We start from the raw sequence: 21,291 nt of genomic DNA, 5'->3' as shown, positions 1-21,291 counted from the left end.
CATTTTAGTGCAAAGAGAGTTCTTTTTTTGTAAATTGAGCCTAGAATAAGAAGTACTAAACCAGAGCAAATCAGCACATCATTGTTAAATTGGTTACTGAAGATATCTGGTCCAGGAATCTAAAGGGATAAGGCAATTGATTTACGTCCCCATTAATGATACACAAAATATCCTTTTCTATATATCAAAGTTAGTGATTGAAACGTTTGGACACTCAACGTAATCAACCAACAAATCAAAATTCAGCTAAAGTCCCCAAAACTGTTAAGCCAATGAATAAGAAAACGTTTTTATAAAACTTTGGGGACTAGTGTAATAAACAGCCCAATGTCCCCTCCCTCCGTGAAGTTGTCCGCTCACCTGCCTGCCTCTGCACAAGCAAAGGTTAAAAGAGCTTCGCGTGATATATGTCTTTCAGTAAAAATGTGTCTAAAACAAGAATGATAGTATCTATAAAAGCGAAGCTCAACAAATTATACAAAGTAAATAATTCTTTATGTAAAATACATAATATGGAGATATCTTTCTTTGGTAGAAATGAAACCCTTTTAAGATCTTCCTCGTAGCCATAGGGATCGCCATTTTTAGTAAAGTAAATTTCTTTGTCAACATGGTTAATCATTAACGTGTTTAGAACAACTATAGACCTTAGAGTTACTACGCTATCTGGATCAAATTGTCACCAAATTTTTTCAGAAAATCATTTTAACTTGAAGTTCATAAAAAGCCAAAATTGCAATAAGAAACATCAGTCATCGATGCATTCTAAAAATAGAAAAGCTTTGCTGTAAAAAATATAGTACTTAGAGAGGGGATCAGGGAATATTTGAAAAATATTGAAAAAGGGGGGAGGGGAGCGTTTTTGTGCATACATGGGGGAATTCTAATTTTACCAGGCAGTTTCAGGCAGTAAAAGAGAAGCAGCTTTGATATTTGAAATACAAAATTTGGAAAAAGGGTATTGATTATATTGAAAAGGGGGGTTTAGCAAAGATAGATTGTCCTACAGGGGTCTAGAGGGAGGCAGGGGGTGGGGGGAGACACCAGGTGCAAACCTAATTTTCACATTAGGGGCCTCAAACTACTCTTTTTCTGTGTGTGTGTGTGTAACTGATGGTCTAAAAGATACTTAAATTTGCTTCACAAGCTGTTAGCCGCAAAAAAGTTTGAATATGCGGTGCTGATCATTTTTCCCAATAGGTGACTTTTTCTCATGGAGTCTTTAACATGAACATAATAGGATGGGAATAATAGAATATACCCTCTTAAAATTTAACCTAAATTCAGATTATTTGGTTATTTTCTCTAAATGTAGGTACAATTACAAATCTATAGCACAATATAAGCAGTTTTTATTAAAATGAAGAGGTATAATAGAGGTTAATAAGTGAAATTTTATAATAGTTATTTCTCGCATCGTATTATAAACGGCTTTCCCCGGAGATTCTTATGATTGTACATTCTATATCCGTAGAAAGCTGGATATAATTCGGTGCTAGACATAGTTTTTTTTTGTATGGATGAGAATTCGAATGAATATGAGAAATGTTTTTCTCTATCAAACAAAAAAAAATCATTTAAAACCAGTTTAAATTTTAAGGTTAAATAGAGAATTTATGAATGAAAAAAGAGTCTTTTTATAATAGTTTGTGATATAGTGTGATTTAGAACCAAAATATATTTTAGATCACTTCATTATCTACACACACACGCTCTCATTAAGGAATCCACGGATTTTGCTATGGTGGTGCAATAAATACAGACCATTCAATTGAAATACTAGCCTCTAAAAATGTAAGGCATCAATATTGATTATCATTAAGCATTAAGCATTTTATAAGTAAGGCAATGAAGTTAATAAAATTGAATAATTCAATTGAGCTTCAACAAAGCTTTAAAAAATTAAAGTTGCACTATACACTAAAAAATGCCTCCCCCAAAGCACCAAGATATTGCCTTTTCGGGTTAAATTTTTACATTTTCATTTAGTATAACAAGATCTGGATTCTGAACTCTTATATTATAAACTCTGTGGATTCTGTAATACACATATGCATCACACAACATATATAATTATTTCATGATACAAAATTGGTGAACCTTCAATTCCGCTTGATATCAATAGATATAGGATATATGTATGTGGATATTATGTCAGGGGAAAATTTGTTATTAGCTTGCTACTATGGACATCATTTATTGGTCATTTCGTTAATCCAGTAGGAGGGGAGGGGATGGGGTAAAGGGGGTGGATGGAGGGTATCGTTATTTTAGCCAGCTGCTAGTATTATTTTATCAGAGTACATGAAAATTTGGAGCAACATCCATGTGATAATATTTCGATAATGATATCACAAACGTAATTGTTTCACAATCGCAATTAATGGGGGGGGGATTATTTATGATTAGAGTGAAAATGGCAGTTTGTGCGATTCTGACGACTAGATAATGTGGATTTCTATGCGGATACAAAGACGCACCCACAAAATTTCGTGAGATTCAAATAGATGAAGAAATTTAGGTTCTATTATGGAGGTAATGATTAGATTCTTCTTAATACCTATTATTTATATCACGTATATCAAAGTGTTTATAAGACAAGTAAGAAATTTATAATAAAACAATAATGATTTCTCTTAATAGTATTTTAGTTCATTCTCAAAAAAATATATACATATATTTTTAAAGATTTATCATTTTAATATTTTTAGTGTGACTTTATTACAATTACTTTTAATAAAAAAATATATGTGTACATAATATCTATCAAATTTGAGCAAAAAAATAATTTTATTTAATAAACCAAAAGATTTAATAATATTTAAGACATTTTCGACAAAATATTTTTGTTTTTTTTAATACAAAATTTACTAGTTTATAGTGTTCGTTTTTATTAGAATTGAGTATATTTTTTGTAACTTTTTTGGATTTTTCTGGCCTATAAAGGTTACTTCATGGGCCTAGGAATAAACGTAAAAATATCTGTCCTAAATTGATTATTATCGGATGGCTTTGGTATTAATCATAGTTTATTACAAGAAAACAATACCTTATAATTTGATTAATAAAATCTTTTAACTTATATATATATACTGTCGTATTAATCAAAAAGGTGATTTTACGTTTTTAAATAAATTCTATCATACTACTAATCCAAGGGGGGCAATAAACTATAAATTCTCCCTCCAAATTTAGTCCTGCCATTAGTTGGATATAAATTGTTGGAGGAAAAGGTTAATCTAACTACTATTCTCTAACCTTATTTTCTACTAAAAGGGTAATTTTGTTATCATAACTTTGAGTGGGTAAATCCAATATCATATCCCTGTATCTCTGAGTATTGGAACAATGTTTGACTTGGAGAGTGATTGAAGTAATATTTCAAAATAATAACACCTTTATAGAAATTGTGAAGGCAAGAATTCATCATGTTTATAAAAATAATCATGACCAAATATTAGTATTGGGGCTGTGTATTTTTTGTTATTGCTAGCAGCTGCGCACCAGAATCTAACGCTTATGCTTGGATGTAAGAAAATAGCGTTTACAATTTAATCTGACCATAACAAATTTTGCAGATTTTTTCTTCAAACAAATAAACTTCACTTCTTTTAATCGACTAAACCCCGAGAGACTTCTTGGGTCATATTCAGGATAGGTTGGAATGGGAGGGTTAAAGGTTTGCCCTCAAACATAAACTTTTAAAGAATAATCGGCAAATTCTCCAAAGAGGCTACTCCAAAAGGTTTTCAAAAATCTATCAAAAGTTTATCTGTAAAGTAGTGTAATATCGGTTTAGTGGTTAGCGAGATCTTTCAATTATAAAAATGTACATTATGTTGAAGAATATAATCGGTCATCAATAAAAAGTCCATCTTTTATATCAGTGTTTTATGCATTATAATCTACAAGAACGAATATATACAAAGCTTGAGAAATATCCTCACAATGATCCATCAAATTTTAATCAGCTGAATTTTTAAAGCATAATTTTAACCCCCCAAAAAATGCATGAAAATAATCATAAAACTGCGTTGGCTGGAGAAACGTCTTAGCCTGCAAGCAGACATACGTAGTTGCTGTATAAAGCAAGTGCAATCAAAGAGTTGGATGTCTGTAATTGATGTTCTTAACAATGCTGATACTAAGCAACATTATCTATTATTAAACCTAATATTAACTCGGTTTAAAACACACACACCCCCCCCCCCCCCTAAAAATATCCAACTACGCCCCAACCAAACATCTCCTTGTTTGGATTTTATGATAAAGAAAGACCATTTTTTCCTATCATTACTTATTATACACGACCTAAAAAAGTGATGGGTAATACATAAATCACATTTCATATGTGCATATAAATTTCATATCAAATAAGGGTTTCAGTAATAGTATCGAAATATCTTCTATTGAAATTTTTTTTATGTATAGTTATTTACTCATTTTGTAGTCATTTGGCTGAGGATAGGCTACATAAAAAATCTCCTTGTTTGAGTACACATGGCCAAATTTTAATACATATTTTTTTTTATTATAAAACAATTATTAGAATCAAAAATATTTTCGATTTCTTTCGACTCAACAGCATCAATTATAGAGTAGCTGCTAATTCAACCAAAAAAAAGAAGAAAAAGTTTTTTGTTTTACTTTATAACAATATATATTTCCATTTAAATAGACAAGATATCACAGTTAATCATCAAAACATCATGAATCGTGGTACAAACAAATATATAGTAGCTGCGCTACTAATAAGTTTATTAAAATATTTTATAGAAAACATTTTCCAAGAGCATTTAAGTAAAATTTATTTTTTTTCTAATTATTATTAATAGATTTTTAATAATAATTTTATTTGATATCTAAAAAGCTCATATTAAAAATGTTTCCTTTAATAGCAAAACATTGGTCCTCTGAATTTTAATAATTTGGTTTCTACTATTTTTGGTAAGAATAAAAATGGACGTATTTTTTGAGTTTGCTTTTTCATATTTTGAATCCTAGATAATTAGGATTTTATTATTATAGGTTTGACTAGGATAGCACATAAACATCTAGATTCTTTTAGGACAAAAATAAATTTGAGGATATATTAAAGTTTTTTTTGTAAGTTCTTTGTCCTCTAAAAATCTAAGCGGCTACAGGATACAAATATTATAAAAACTCTGGCTCTATTAACAAACTATAGGTTCTGTAGATTGTTGGGGTACATGGTAATCTGGTATACTGCAGTCACTCAGGGGCGGAGAGGGGAACCCTGGATCCTGCGGCGTGCTCGTGATGGGCTGGCCGTAGTCGCCAGGACCGCTGGTAAACTCTGAGGGCATGCTGGTCATGTTAGGACCACCTGGAGGACCGCCAAAGGTAAAGTCACAAGGAGGCATGTTCTGCTCTTGAGGGAAACCTCCGAACCCATAGTCAAATTGGCTGTCTGGAGGCGGGAAGGGTGGCCTAAAATCGCCAGGACCGCCGAAACCCATAGGAAACGCCATGGGGTGGATAAAACGGCGGTGTCCAGGCGGCAGGAAAGGCAACCGTGGATGTCCCATGAACTGTAGCTGATGGATCCGCTTCTGTTTGCTTCTCTTATTCTGGAACCATACCTGGATAACTCTCATGGGCAGACCTGTCTCTTTAGCCAGCTGTTCCCGCATTAACCTGGTCGGCTTGGGATTCTGATCAAAGCATGTCTTGAGAACCTCCAACTGCTTAGCTTTAATTGTTGTTCGTGGGCCACGACGCTTGCCGTCCTTACCCTCCGTCTTATTGTCATCATCGTCGTCTCCGTCGCCGTCAGGACTGTTGAGATTATACTTGCTATCATCATCAAAAGATTTATCATCGTCATCAGTAAGCTTCTTGATGTCATCGCTAGAAACTTCGCTTTCAATGCCTGAGTCGGCGTCTGTTTCTATTTCTGACTTAATGCTTTGATTGTGTTGCAGTTGGGTGGTGTAACCGCCGGGCGGCCCGCAGGTAAGCGATGAGTACTGGTTGCACTGATCCAGGTAGTCTTTTTCACACAGCAGGTTGCCCAGCCCGTCCAGGCCTACCTTCATTCCTTTGCACAGTGCTAGAGAACATTTTACGCAGGAAAAGCAGCGGAGGTGAAAATTATTGTTACCCAGGGTTCGAGCCTCTTCGTTTTCGTCAAAAGGAATATGACATGCTGAACATCTAGGCCCGTACATTCGGAAATAGTCTGCTTTGCAATAGAATTGTCCCCATTTTGTAAAGCATTTGGCCGTCAGCAGCTCGCTGCAGACAGCACATCTGAGGCAGTTTTCGTGTAGCATAGATTCGCCACAGCGCAGGATATATTTGTCCACAATTGGCTTGTGGCATTCCGCGCACTCCGTCATACTCATGACAATAACTAAATGTCCACAAATGAAATAAATAAAATTGTTCTTTTTATGAAAAGTTCACTGTTTATTCATGTATAAGCGTCCATGAATGTTGACATATATGTGTAGTAAAACGTACACACACTCACACACACGTCTCTCTCTATGTGTTTGATACGAGCAACATTCCAATACTAGTTGATTTAACTGTAAGAACATTATCTACCGGGTTAGCAAGTCAAACGCCGCCGACTAATAGATTAATTGACCAATCACAGGCCGAGTTAAGGATAGGTGCGCTCTGATTGGTTGAAATATCCAAGAGTGCCGCCAGGAGTAGAGTATAATGCCCGAGGCCTCGGGGAATCTTGTGTATATTTTTAGTTTTCTGCACACACACACATAAACTCATTCACAGTTTAATACACAGACTACACACTATAAATACACACACACACACAAACACATAGACTTACACCTAAACTTTCCATAACTTTTGTTGGCCAATTGAAATCTTGAAATATAAATTTTCCCTCCAGTTTCCCTTATAAGATTAATGAATTTAAATTTTTAATGTTTTATTTTTATCAGATTTTGTTTAATTAATTGTTTACAGATTTGTATTATGTATTCAAGATTTCTAGATTGAAGAAAAACAATAAAATATATAGAAATTCAACATTTCACTAATTAATATTTTTTAAAATGGTTATAAAAGCTAGTTCCACTATTAAAAAAATACTTTACAAGTTAAGAACAAATACACATTAAATTACAGAAATTATATTTCAAAATGTCATTTTTATCTAAATAGACTATTTTATATAAAAGTGGTCATATCAGACATCCTATATGTATAAAAATAACAGGATGTCTGTCTGTGTGTACTGAAGGATTTCGCTAACCACTGAACTGATATGATTTGCCTTTGAAGTGCGTATCTTCTCGTATGTCCTGGGAAGGTTTATTACTATTCTTAAAGAAGACTCTACCGCACTTGCAAAAAAAACCGCCCTTGAAAAAAATGCCCCCCACCATTTTTTAACTTTTTTTTTAATACTAAAATTGAAAGGGGTTGGGGTTGAATTCCCACTCTCTCCCCTAAAGGCCTCTAGGGGCGTATCCACTAGTATATCAATATTTTAATAACAATATTACTTCTTATTTTAACTGCGAATAATTTCAATTATCAAAAATTACAAATGATCATATATTACTGAAATAAAGTAAATGCTAAAAATCCGTCAAAATGCTGTTCAAAATCCGCAATTTTATTTTTATTCTGGCCATTATTCCATAAGGTTTTTATATTTGCTTCAAACTATATTCTACTGCAATGGTGGATAGATCTGAAGACATGACTTCCAGACCCTTACATTTATAAATCCTGTGTACGCCCGTGCCATGCAAAAATCTACACAGTGAACCTTGAGAAAAAAAGCATGCAATTAAAACTTTATTTTTCTGTAAAGTAAAGCAAAAAATATGTGAAAAGATAGGCGTTAATTCTAAGAATCAAAAACCATACTCTAAAAAATTAATAGTTGAATATTTTAAAGAAATTAAATACACATTTCTTGATCTTGAAAAGATAATCTAATTGACAGAAAAGTTGAGTATATGAAATCCTTATAATAATGTAAAAGGATGTTTGTATGTTTGTTTGTCTGTCTGTACCGAAGGATCTCGCTAACCGCTAAACCAATGGGGTTCTCCTTAATAGGGTAGACTTTTATAGGTTCCGGGAAGGATTATAACTATTTTGGGGACCCTCCCAAGAGAAATCACCCCTGGAAAAAATTACTCAACTCTTCCCCTTCTCAAGTGCCCCTAGAGGCCTCTAGGGGCGTAGCCGCTAGTATTATATAAAATGAAGGCATACATGCCTCCAATTCGAATTTTTCTTGTTAAATTACAAATTTAATTTTTTCAGTGTCCAGGATGTTTTCCAGGAATCTTTTGGTGGCAGGACTGGACTTCATGGCCAGCAACAGGGATACAGAATCTGAAGAAAAACGTCTTTCTTCGTAAATTTAGGAATGTTAAAATTGTCTTTATAAACTTTTCTTAAGCTTCCATAAACCTATTTAAATTATTATCATAAGCATATATTTCTATTTTAACATCAAATATTAATATCACAAATTTGTTATTCCTGGGACAATCATAGAGAATGTCTAGAATCTTATTTCATATTTTATTCAACTTCCCTTTTATCGATTTTGTCAACGTTGTTATTGTATAATTAGAATCATAAAAATATTAAATAGTAACTATAAAATATTTTTAAACTGGTAGAAAAAAAGCCACGAATTTTTTTTTCATTATCTTTATCCTTGTTTCTGGTGTAGTATGGTGTATATACCTTGTAATTATTGTATTTAGTTAATTATTGTCATCTTAATGATTGTCACATTTTTTTTAATTTCTAGAATTCATAAACTAAATATATTCCACTGGATTTTAGATAGGAAATATACGAGCCAGCAAAACTAAAAAAATTCATAATCTTTATTTTATTATTCGTAGAAAATTGTCTATAATACGATACGATACACGATTTTTCAATATGTCCCAGAACCGGTTCTAATCCAGCAGATACTAATCGGAGTTTTAAGCCATAATATAAAGAAAATTCTTTACAAAAAAATTACAAAATATTATGATTGACAAAAATAACTTAAATTAGCCAATGAATAAGAAAGTTAGTGTAATATTAAGATTGACAAATTTAGAAAGTCCCTCAAAAATTTACAAATGACCAAACCATTAGTTTTTATGTCTTTGTACAGCCAGGATGTCTATGGTATTTAAACATGTTTAATGTTTATGCAATCAAATCAAATATTTTTAAAATCAATTATTAGATAAATTTTCATGTATATTTGGCAACATATCTGCAAAACTATGAAATATTTTTTCCAACTATACATTTGAATAAACAATTTGGACAAAAATACATCCATTTCTAATGGTTGTAAAAAAGGAATCAACCAATTAAATAGATTTAAGACAAACCTTTCCTTTGCAATTAGGGCATTAAATCTACACAATCTTATGTTATACGAATTTTATATTTGATTTATTTGATTTTTAAACTTGAGAATTTATATTAAATGCAAATTTATTTCTTCCCGCATTAAAAAAACACCTTCCCTGTAAAATGTAAAAGACAAGCCCCTAGGTTTTTTTTCGCAAAATTTTGTGATTTTCAAATCCTTTTCCTAGAAGATTATTTTGTCCAGCAAATGAAACAAATATTGTAATTAAACATTTTATTTTTATTTTCCTGTAAAGGTTACTTAATAAAAAAAAACTTTTGATCCTTATTAATTTTAATAATTCTTTAAACAGAAGAGTGCCTAGTCCTAACAAATAACTTAGTCTGTCCGTCTGTATATAGGCTATTATGGGGTGTTTTAATGTGATTTTCTAAGTCGTTTTTTATGAAGATACATCTAACCAAAAAGAATCTTCTCCAAAATTCATTTGATATATCCGTTCAGCTGATCATTTTATTATTGGTGCATTGCTTTGTTTGTTTTATTAAATGTTTATGTATACTTTTAGTATTTTCTCTTCAAATTTGAGAATTTCATCATTAGATTTGCTTTTAAAATAGTTCAAATGAAATATTTAAATCCTTAAATTTATTTTCTCTTTCTATCCTTTATGAATTACATATATTTTGCTAGCCACCCACAAGACCCACACCCAATAGTAATATGTGTATACAGTATATATATTTTTGCTAGCTACCCACAAGACCCACACCCAATAGTAATATGTGTATACAGTATATATATTTTGCTAGCTACCCACAAGACCCACACCCAATAGTAATATGTGTATACAGTATATATATTGTATTTAGATGTGTATCAGAAGATTGGTTGTGCTTACAAAGCCTACAAAAAAATATTTACAAGCTTAGAAAAAAAGTTTTCTCGGTCTTATCATAATATTAAATGAAAATCAGGGAGGGAAGGGACATTGGGTTGTTTATTATACTAGTCCCCAAAGTTCTATAATAACGTTTCTGATTAGTTAGCTGAACATTTTGGGGACTTGAATTTTGATTGTTTGGTTCCGTAAGTTGAGTGTTCAAACGTTTCAACCATTAATTGTAATCTACAGAAGGGGTAAATTTGTAAATCTGCACCGAAAATAGGCAACAAATTGGACGATTTACTATTCATTTCGTGTAGTTCTTTATCTTTTTTCAATTTTCAATATTCAAAGAATACCTATTATTTTTTAGTCCTAAAATATTTTTTTGTAATTATGAATGAACACAAAATATAGATTGTATCGAAAGATGCCATGTATAGATATGTAGATACAAATTTTCTCTCGTGGTACGTGACTACTCACACACACACACACAGAAGAACGTATGTTAACACACACACACACACACACACACATACACACTCAGACAGACAAACGAACATTCACACATACATACTAGCTGCTCACACCCATATCTTTATTTATCCTCAATTTTAAAGGGACACTCGTGTCTACGGACTTTTAACAATCTTATTGAAAATACTAACTTTAAAAGAGAAGCTTTTCTTTAATAAGGTTCGATCCTTAAGTCCATAGCGGATATCTTATCATTAATTTAGGCATGTTAGAATCAATTTCAAACTTTGCACGATGACTCCTGCAAAAGTTAGGTACGATTAAGAAAGCGTAGCAATTCCACAATTTTTACCAGAAAGTCCGCACGTCCATTTATAACATGTTTATTTTTCAACTTTTTGAGAACATTTTTTATGGTATAATTTTCCTATTAATCTGATTTTTATGACGATTCTTAATCTTAAGACAATAAGGTACAATGTTATAGGTGAAGCATCTCTGCAATTTATTGAAAAGAGTCGACGTTGCTCAGAAAAGGTAAGTAAAATTAAAATGTGGAGGCAAATGTGGAGAGAGTTTTTCTAATTTTCTATGAAAAAAAGTCCGTAAAAGTAATGTAAAATTATACAGAAAATACAGAATCTACAACATATTATAAATATGGACTGTCTTATTCAATTTTAAAGCGAGAAAAAGGAAATGAGAAAAAAATTATGTTAAGAAAAATTGAAGAGAAGGGGAAACAAAACAAGTTTTCAATGTTTTTTAGATGAGGGAATTTATTCATACATGTGTCATGTGTGAAATTTTATTTCTTAACTGTAAAATTCTTAATATACACATTATTAGTAGCGAAGCTACTCTATAATTCGAAATGTCCGTCCGTCTGTCCGTCCGTCTGAGACAAAGTGGGGGAAACGTGATTTTCTCGGCTCCTTTAAAAGAAAGACAGCTGAAATTTTTAGTGAAGATTCTCATAACATATGCCCATCTCATCTATACATTGTTTTGTCCACCTGTCTGTTATTTGGGGTGCTAGATCGATTCCTAGATTTTCATGTTTTCTTGATTTTCTCAACTCCTTTCTAAGATAATGGGCTGAAATTTTCAGGGATTCCTTAGATTTACATTCTACATAAGTTCCTTAAGCTTTATTGCGATTTATTTATTAATTGGGGTGATAGATCGATTCCTAGATTTTTCGGTTTTCTATGTTTTTTTCGATTCCTATTCAGGATTGGCGGCTGAAATTATCAGAGATTGAATATGGTCATATTCTACATATTTTTATCAAGTTTCATTAAGATTTGTCTATAAATTGCGGTGCTAGATCGATTCCTAGATTTTTTAATTTTTGTGATTTTTAAGGTTGCGAGATTTTTAGGGTTTCCTGATTTCCCTATTTTATCAAGATTAATGTTTATTGTGGTACACTGCTTTATAGTAATTTTTCCCGGTATCCATTCATAATTTTTGAGCTTCGGTACTAATGGATGTTGTCATCCTTGTTTTTAAATTTTATATTAGAGACGGAGTCAAACATTGCTAATAAAATGATGTGTTTTCACCACCCAAAATTAATATTTGGGGGTTGGGAGGTGGGGTGAATTTTTCTTTAAAACTTGAATATTACAAAATTCCAGTAGCTGCGTCCCTAACCTCCAGAGGTATTGGCTCCTAAGTTATACATAGTAAATATCCTAAAACACACCAAGGCCTACATTAAGTACTATAAAATGCCTAATAAAAAGTAATATAATTTAAGAAACAAAAAAGACTAGTCAAGCTTTACTATAGATGTATTAATTTTTTGTCAAAGCCTAAAATACCTAGATTTGCACCGTTGGTTTTTTGCATTGCAATTTTCATAAGTGTACTTAAAATGCAATGCCACTTATGCACATTATACAAAGGGTGTTTTGAAATACCATATTTGACAATTTAGTTTAATATGATAGTCATTTCTCGCATCGTATTATAAACAGCTTTTCGCGGATGAAAAATGTACAATTATAAGATCAAAACCAGTTTTTTTAGCCCCGAGATGCTGAAGGCACGTGCTAAAAAATTGGTTTTAATCTTATGATTGTACATTTTTATATTCCTAGAAAACTGGACATAATTTTTCGTATGGATGAGAACCGGTTCTAATTCACCGGTTTCGAATAAATACGAGACTTTCTCTCATTATTTATGCCTACATTATTTTCACGAATCCCTCCTGTCCAAAATTCTTATTTATATCGCCTAACAAGTGACTCAGACCAACTTACCGACTTGCCAAAAAAATCTTATTTGAAAACACCCGAAAACTATTATTAAAGTGTGTATTGTGAAGATATGAAAGTATCTTGGTGTGTTAATGATGGCATACAGATATTGCATTGGCATATGTTCCTCAGTTTCAAATGCAATCAACATTTTTACATGCGTAGCATCTCTATAATTATGTAATTTTTTTACTATTCGTTCCTAGAGTGATCGTACCCTTCCCCAAATAGTTATAAACCTTTGAGAGGCTACATTGTAAAGTAGAACCATATTGGTTCAGTGGTTAGCGAGATCTTTCTATACAGACACATAGACATTCTGTTACTTTTATATATGGATTACCTAAACGACTAAAACAAACAGAGTATTACTTTTTCATAAATTTTATTTTATGATTTTTATTTTAGTTTCAAATTATCTGGAACTTTGATACAGTTTTTCCTTGTTTAATTCTCATTAATAAAACTAATATTATGGTTATATTTTGCAACGTAGATTACTTTTTTGTCTTTTGCAATAAAAAGCATAAAAAATCTAATTCTGTGTTATCCATCAATCACTTAAAATTAGTTTAGTAACACTAACATTTATTAACTTAGCAGCAGCTAAAATAGCTTAAAACCATCCAAGGACCAACTTAAATATTCAATAATAAGAAGGATCTCAACAGACATACAAAAAAACATACTTTATATTATAAATAGCGCCTACACCCCTATCATCTAGGGGCTCTATATTCAAAGGGACAAAGAGCTAGAAAAATAATAAAAACCATAACAAAACTTAAAATAGAAAATAAAATAGCCTAAAACTTTCAGAGATTATTATATTGCAACTCTTTAAGACCAAGACAATAAAAAAAATATTTCAAAAGTCATAACTTTTGTAAATCCATCAAATCTGTTTCCCCATGACATATGAACTAACCGCTCTAGTTCAAATTTGAGCAAATGTAAAGTAATTATAACAGGAATGTATAAGCTCAAAATTTTGCATGCATATCTTCATGGAAATTTTTGCCTCTGAATCCTGGATTTATTCAAGATAGTTTACTAATTTCAATTAAAAGTTTTGTCACCTTACCGATAAAGCTAGATTTAATATTTTGTTGGTCGGTAGATCGTCCTATAAGTCTGTACTGCATTTATTATTCAAACACCCCATGACTGTTAGTTCTACAATTATCAGAAAAGCATAATATTACTATAGCCACTATAATCTAGGTACAACGCCATTGGATATTTTTAGAAAGTATAATAATCAGGAAACTTAATCTTTTATGTCTCAATTGATAAACAACAAACCTGTACATAAAACCACAACTTGGAAGTGGTCATCCTTGTTACTACTTTTAAAAAATTATGATATTACAGATACATAACAGATGAGGTTAAACTACATTAAAATATACATAAACATAAATATGAGAATTGATAATTGTTTGACCAATGTTTGCTGTCAGTAGGTTAACTACATGAATAAATGATTCTATGGTCAATTAGACTGGTTCAATATTCTTATATTATTACAAGATTTTAAAACTAGGCTTTAAAGTTTTAGCAAGCCGAAGATTTTCATACTTACTATTCATATTTTCTTTACTTTGTTTTGATTAAAAAAATATTGTAGCACGAAAAGCCTTTTAGTTCTTTCAAATGGACGTACAATTCACCAAAAATTTTAAATGGTTAGGACGATTCTAACAGGCCTTTATTTTGCGAGAGGGTAAAAAAACACAAAATTAAAACCAGAAGTAAAATTTTGAATAAAATTGTACAGTCTATCCTGTTCTGAACATGCAAATTCCAAATTGTTCCTCAATACCGAAAGATATTGCAATGACCCCCTGGGCAACCCTTTCTGTAATTACACAATTCCAGGACCTTACAACAGGGGGGTGTTCATACAAAACAGAAAATCTATCCATAAAACTTTCATTTGAAGTTTACAGGTATTATAATGAATCTCTACTCTTCTGATTTGGACAGTTTTATACTAACTAATATGGAAAAAGCTCTTTCAAACTATCTTAAACTTTAACAAATGAAGATGATTATATTAATTCAAATATTCTATCCGCAGATACTTTAAAGTTTTTGCTATTTAACATTCCATAAAGAATTATCTATTTCAATGAGATCATAAGCAACATATTATTATTTCGCTGATCTTTAAAATTATTTTGGCGGATTTGTATGGACGCCAATAGATGAGAACTGGTGAACTGAAATTAGTTTCCGAATGTGAACACATTTTCCTAGGTGTTTCCCAATCCTATCTCAATATTTGCTACTAGCTAAAAAACCTTCAAACTTCCAAAAAAAAAATCAAAATTTGAAAAAATTAAAACTTTGAATGTATAATGTATAAATCGTTAATACATTCAAATTTTGATTTTTTTTTAAGTTTGAAGGTTTTTTAGCTAGTTGCAAATATTGAGATAGGATTGGGAAACACTTAGGAAAATGTGTTCACATTCGGAAACTAATTTCAGTTCATCTGAGAACTTGTATGAATGAATGGGCTGGAAAAATGATGAATGAATGGATGAAGGCTTCAAATATTGGTGCAGGGTAAATTAAAGCAAATATTTATAATATTCATATCTATGTAATTTAGATATTCATTAATCTTAGGCAGAACAAGGATGAATTTTCCCCAGAGCTGGATCTTTAAATCATTTTAGTGGTGAGCCAGATCGGGGTGAGCCAACTTTCCACCAATGAGAGCACAGCATTTTATGAAATGCCGCGCTGTGATTGGCTAAAATTCGGCTCATCCCGATCTGGCTCACCACTAAAATGATTTTTAAAGATCCAGCTCAGTAGAGTGACTTTGATTTAACATCTAAAACTACCAGGCGTCCTCTTCCCTTAAAACAACTATTTTAAATTTTTTTTTTTTTTTTTGGGGGGGGGGGTTGCGGGCATTACATCATTTTTAGGGGCAATTTGATATACCAATTTTCAAATTAGAAAAATTGGACCTATGTGATGCTTCCATGATATGAATAATGTTTAGCCGTTATAGAAATCTTTAGGTAAAGTCAAACATTCTCAGAGAGAGACACCATTTTGCTCTTTTGGATTGGTTGTAAGTTTAAACTGTCTTTTTATAAAAAGTTTAAAACAATAGTTGTCCAAAATACTTTCCATACCACTGAAAACCTCTATCAAAATTTTAGATGAATCCAGTAATCATTTTTCTCGTATTCATTCGAAACCGATTAAAATCTGGTGGATTAGAACCGGTTCTCATCCATACGAACTATGTCTAGCATCGTATTATATCCAGTTTTCTATGAATATAAAAATTTACAATCACAAGATTAAAGCCAGTTTTTTAGCTCCGAGATGCCGAAGATATTTTGTATCCGCGGAAAGCTGTTTTTAAAACGATGCGAGAAATAACTATTCCTAATTTTCAAAGTCCGAGAATGCATGGAGAGGGCAAGTTTGAATTTGAATGCATGAGAGAATTATTAGACTCTCCACCAGCCCTCGCCAAATCAAATATTGCCACAAGCCACAGTCAAATTTTTATACAAATTCCAAAATCAATTTGGTTTTGTGTTGAGTTTGTCCTAAGGCTCCAGGTTTTTCTTGGCTTCAGGGACAGACCAATAGAAGATGAATTTTTCCCTATAATGAAATTTTAAAGCTTCATTGTGCCGAAAAGGAGATAATAGTTATTTCTTGCATCGTATTATAAACGGCTTTCCGCGGATATAGAATGTACCAGTTTTTTAGCCCCGAGTTGCCGAATGATTGTACATTTTTATATTCGTAGAAAGCTGGATATAATACGATGCTAGACATAGTTTTTTCGTATGGATGAGAACCGGTTCCTATCCACCGGATTCGAATGAATACGATAAAAGATTATTATCATACGAAAGAAACGCCCCTTAAGGGGCGTTGCCAAGAAAGGGACTATACCCCGTTATTCATCTCCATTGTCCTACATATGAATCTTTAATATTTCAATGTTAGACTATTTAAAATTATCATTATTAATACCTTTTATTAATTTTACTTGTAAAAATCGTAAAATCTATAATATCATATAATTTTAAGTTGAAAATAAATCTTTGAAAATGTTCGTGGTACTATTTCAAAGAAAATGTTTTTATAAAGTATAAATAATTGATAATGCCCAAGATTAGGCTTTGGTTAATCCTGCCACTGATACATAGAAATCAGGAATAAAGGGATGTGACAATGACAAATTAATCTTCATATAAATTTGAAAGAGTAACATTTTACCTAATGTAGCTCATATATAATTGGTGAAGAAAAAAATGTATTTTTTCGCCTTTGTACCTTCCTCCCTGCATAAAATCTTAAGAAAAACATTTTGAGAATCCTTTAAACAGTTTGAGAATTGTTGACAGTCTTATTTTCTGCATGAATAAACCCCAAGAAGGAAAGAATAACCTTGAAATCAAAGTATTTTTATGTAAACAAATATTTCCATTTAGGAAAGCTGTAGTCAAAGCGTACATTTTTGTGTAAATCCACAGCCGCAGCCACCAGCAAAATGTCAAAATTTTACTTTGCATAATTTGCAGCAGCTATATGTATGTAGTATGTACATTTTTTTCATTTTTTCTGTAGTTGCTGTGAATTCAAAATTCCATTTGCGTCTGCCGGTTTACTTTTTACCCCTAAACTGTGAAAATATAAAAAAAACGTATACTTGGTCATACAAACTTGTCTACAATAACAATCAATAGATTTTATTCTTTAGTTTATCTATAATTTACGGCTGCACCCCTAGCATCTTGAGGCTCTGTATGCATAGCATAAAAAAATTATAAAACTATCCAAAAATCCAAAATTGAAATAACTAGCCTAAAACCATGTAAAGCTCCCCTAAAATGGAGAAATTAGTTGGTTAGTTGTTATCAAGATCTTAAAAACTGCCTTTCCTTACAAAAAAGTATAAATACCTAGTGTTTTTAATGTCATATAGAAATTTGAATGGCTTTGACAAATCTGAACTTTTTTAACATTTAAAAATGAGGGTCAGTTTTTAAATTAAACTTTTAAATATTAGATTAGTATTGTATCTTAAAATGCATGGAAAATTGTCTGTGTTCATCAAAAAACATATTTATAAACATGAAAGTAGTTCAAATCTAAAGACCAACCGATTAACATATGTAAAGTAAGGAGTAACCACGCCGCTAATCAATAATCTTGATTATGACAGAGACTACTAAGAAGCATACACAGGATTTTTTTAAGGGGTTTTAAAAATATCACCGAAAAGTTTCACTTTTAGGTACAGTTGGTTGTTTCCAATTTTGGAACTTAAGTAGGATATGGAGGATTTTTATTGAGATTTTTCGAAGGTGGAGGGAGTTTATCCCTCCCTACACCCCCCCCCCCCCTTTCTGATGCCTATGGACTGCAGTGAATCTTAGCCAGCAGGAGACTTGGAGAACGCCAGCCACAGGTCATCATTACAAGTGGCACAAGTTTCATGTGATCATGTGTGCGTGTTTTGTAAAAGGTGAGGTTTTAAATCACAACTCTAATCATATTTATAAGATAGGATAGCAAATTGTTTGATAAATGCCTAAGTGAAAATTTAGTCATTGATTGACAATATATTTTAAAAATAAAAAAGGTGTACAGATTAATTTTTGAGTGACTGTTCTATCCCTTAGTCCTAAATATGAACATTCTAAATCAACATTAAAAAGGAAAAATAGAGATTTTAAGCTTTTTATCCTGCTATAGTTGTATGTATTTCTCAAGCTTTTTTTTTAACCCCACTCTCCATTCCATCTACAAAAGTTATTATTTTTAAAACCTAAACCGCTTTTCAAAGACTTGAGATCACGGGGTGCATTTGATCACTGCATGTAGAAAATCATAACCGTCCCTACATTACAATCCATATTTTTTCATGAAGATGTAGGCAAAAATATACAAATAAATCGTAAGTTACACAAATGTAATGGGTGTTTTACTATTTAATTAACCCCTTCTAATTTAATTTCTTAATCTTTTAAAAGCGGATATTTGAATATATTTAATTTGGTTTGTTTGTAAGGCACAGTTGCAAGAGTATGTTTGTCTGTGTGCGGGTTTGATTTTGCCTGTATGAGTGTGTGTGCGTCCAAAGGAGCTTATAATCCCCTGAAGGCCTAGTGCACCAGCTAGGAACTCCACATCACATCATCAATAGGAGGCATATCAGGGGCATATCAACCACAGGAGGTACAGACAACCAGCCTTTTACTTTTCTTGAAAAAAAGTAGGCTTTTGGCGGATTTGAAAATAGTATTACAAGAATGGCAACATTTAAATATGATTAAATTACAGTCAAACAGACTGACAAACATTTTAAATGAAATAAACACTCATTGTATCTCGTTATGTACTGAAACGATATGGATCTCCTTTCCAGTGAAGCTTCTTCTTATGTGTCAAAAGTGGGTTCAAAACTGTGTGTTCGGAGATTACATCCAAACCCCCCCCAAAAAAAAAAATAAATAAAAGACATCGCCACTAGAAAAAATAGCCTACCCCCCAAAATTATATTTTTCTAGTTTTAAAGGTAAAATTGAAAGTGTTGGGTCTAAATTCCGTCCCCTACCCTTACCCACAAGTGCACATATAGGCCTCTAGGGGCGTAGTCACTAGTTACAAATAAACAATTCAGTACAATATCTGTCATAAAAATAATCAAATATCTGTACCAACCCAATAATCGAGTAAGCACAGACAATCACACACACACCCACACATGCATCTACATGAGGAGTCCAAGGGTCTGGTCGAGCACAGCATGAGGGGGCTTCGAACTCTTGATGTTTAGGCGCAGGTTAACCATCAACCATATGATCGACTTGCGCTAAATTATTGAATTAATAAACAATAATACAGTATTACGCAGTTGATATAGGTTTCATATGAAAGTTTTAATGAAAGAAAATTTTCTATAATTAAATTTTTGCATCGTCTGTCCTTTTTCATTGCGATTGGGGCTACTGCTTTTTTCATACATAAGAAGTCCAGAAAGGTTAATAAAAAGGCTCTTTAATTTTCAGTAATTAGCCAAAACAAGCTGCCATATTTGGTAGCTGTGGCTGTATATTTTTTTAATGTTTTAGCATGATTTTTAAAGTGTGGCTACTTTCAAACTTATCAAGCAGAGGAATATTGATGTAGAACTTTATGTTTTTGTGGTTATTTTTAAATTAAAAGTCTACGAATATCTTCTACAATATATGATCAACGTTTCAAATAAAAACTTGCAGATCAGCTTTGTTACAATAAAAAGTATTCAAATAAACATGTGTATCATGAAAAGAAAACGAAGTAGCGAGTTTTTTCCGTGTTTCACAGTAGCTTTTTTTCTGGCCACTATAGGGCTCTAACCCTGCAGGGCAATGATTAACATTTACCTAACCTAAAATAACCTGTCAAAAGGTACTGTGAAAAATGAGGAAATCCGATACTTCTTTGTCCTTCTATGATCCAAACATTTTTGTCTGGTTTTCTATAACTTATAGCTTTCTTGTTATTTTGAAGTTGTTTGTTTATTTCTTGGAGACTTGAACGCACCAGTATAAAAACATATACATGTACATGTCAATCTATGCCAATCACAAAATTACAGAGATAAAGAAATAAGCCTTAGGTTTAACCTAACTTATGGTTTTAAAAAAAAACTGTATACAAAAAATAAGAGGATGTCTGTCTGTCTTTTCTCAGCCCTCTTAGAATAATCTTAAAATAGTTACTTCCTTCAAAAGATTTGTTTTTCTTTTGATTTAAATCTATAATATAATTTTTAGGTAGATATAGTCATTTATAGTATCGCATTAAAGACAGCTTTCTGCTGATATTAAAATGAAAAATTTTAAGAATAAATCTAGTTTTCTTAACTCGATGGACCGAAGACCCGGACTTAAAAAAACTGTTATTAATTTTATGATTTTATTTTAATATTCATGGAAAATTGTCTGTAAGTGTAAAACGATGCTATACATGATTTTTCTGCATGACTGAGAGCCGGTTCTAATCCAGCGGATATTATTCTGGAAAACTTATTCTTTTCTCTCTGATTGTTATTTAAATGTGCACGCGACTAGAAGCATAAATTATTATCCGTATGCAGCTCCCCTACTTTGCATGGGTGGTGCGCAATGCAGGGATATAATGGGATAAGACAATGGACTAATTATGATACACAAAAATACTCCTTCTGTAGATTACAATTAGTGGATGAAACGTTAGAACACTCAACTTATTCACCAACCACTCAAATCAATAAAAGTTCCTAAAGT

The 21,291-nt window shown here is 31.9% G+C and overlaps 1 protein-coding gene across 1 annotated transcript; it reads right to left on the bottom strand.

Moving 5' to 3' along the window:
* Nucleotides 1-4,941: 4,941 nt before the first annotated feature.
* On the bottom strand, nt 4,942-6,552 carry LOC145313299 (LIM/homeobox protein Lhx1-like). Its single transcript, XM_080152627.1, has one exon. It carries the CDS (start codon nt 6,366-6,368, stop codon nt 5,175-5,177), a length of 1,194 nt encoding a protein of 397 aa, XP_080008753.1. The 5' UTR covers nt 6,369-6,552; the 3' UTR covers nt 4,942-5,174.
* Between the last annotated feature and the right edge of the window lie 14,739 nt (nt 6,553-21,291).

This window comes from Acartia tonsa, chromosome 3 (genome assembly GCF_053477335.1).
Source record: "Acartia tonsa isolate MP-2025a chromosome 3, ASM5347733v1, whole genome shotgun sequence".
NCBI classification, from domain to species: domain Eukaryota; kingdom Metazoa; phylum Arthropoda; class Copepoda; order Calanoida; family Acartiidae; genus Acartia; species Acartia tonsa.
This window is presented reverse-complemented; position numbering and strand designations above follow the sequence as displayed.

What these genes read in the sequence shown, in the direction of transcription:
- LOC145313299 (XM_080152627.1), bottom strand. Translation starts at nt 6,368, where the DNA reads ATGAGTATGACGGAGTGCGCGGAATGCCACAAGCCAATTGTGGACAAA.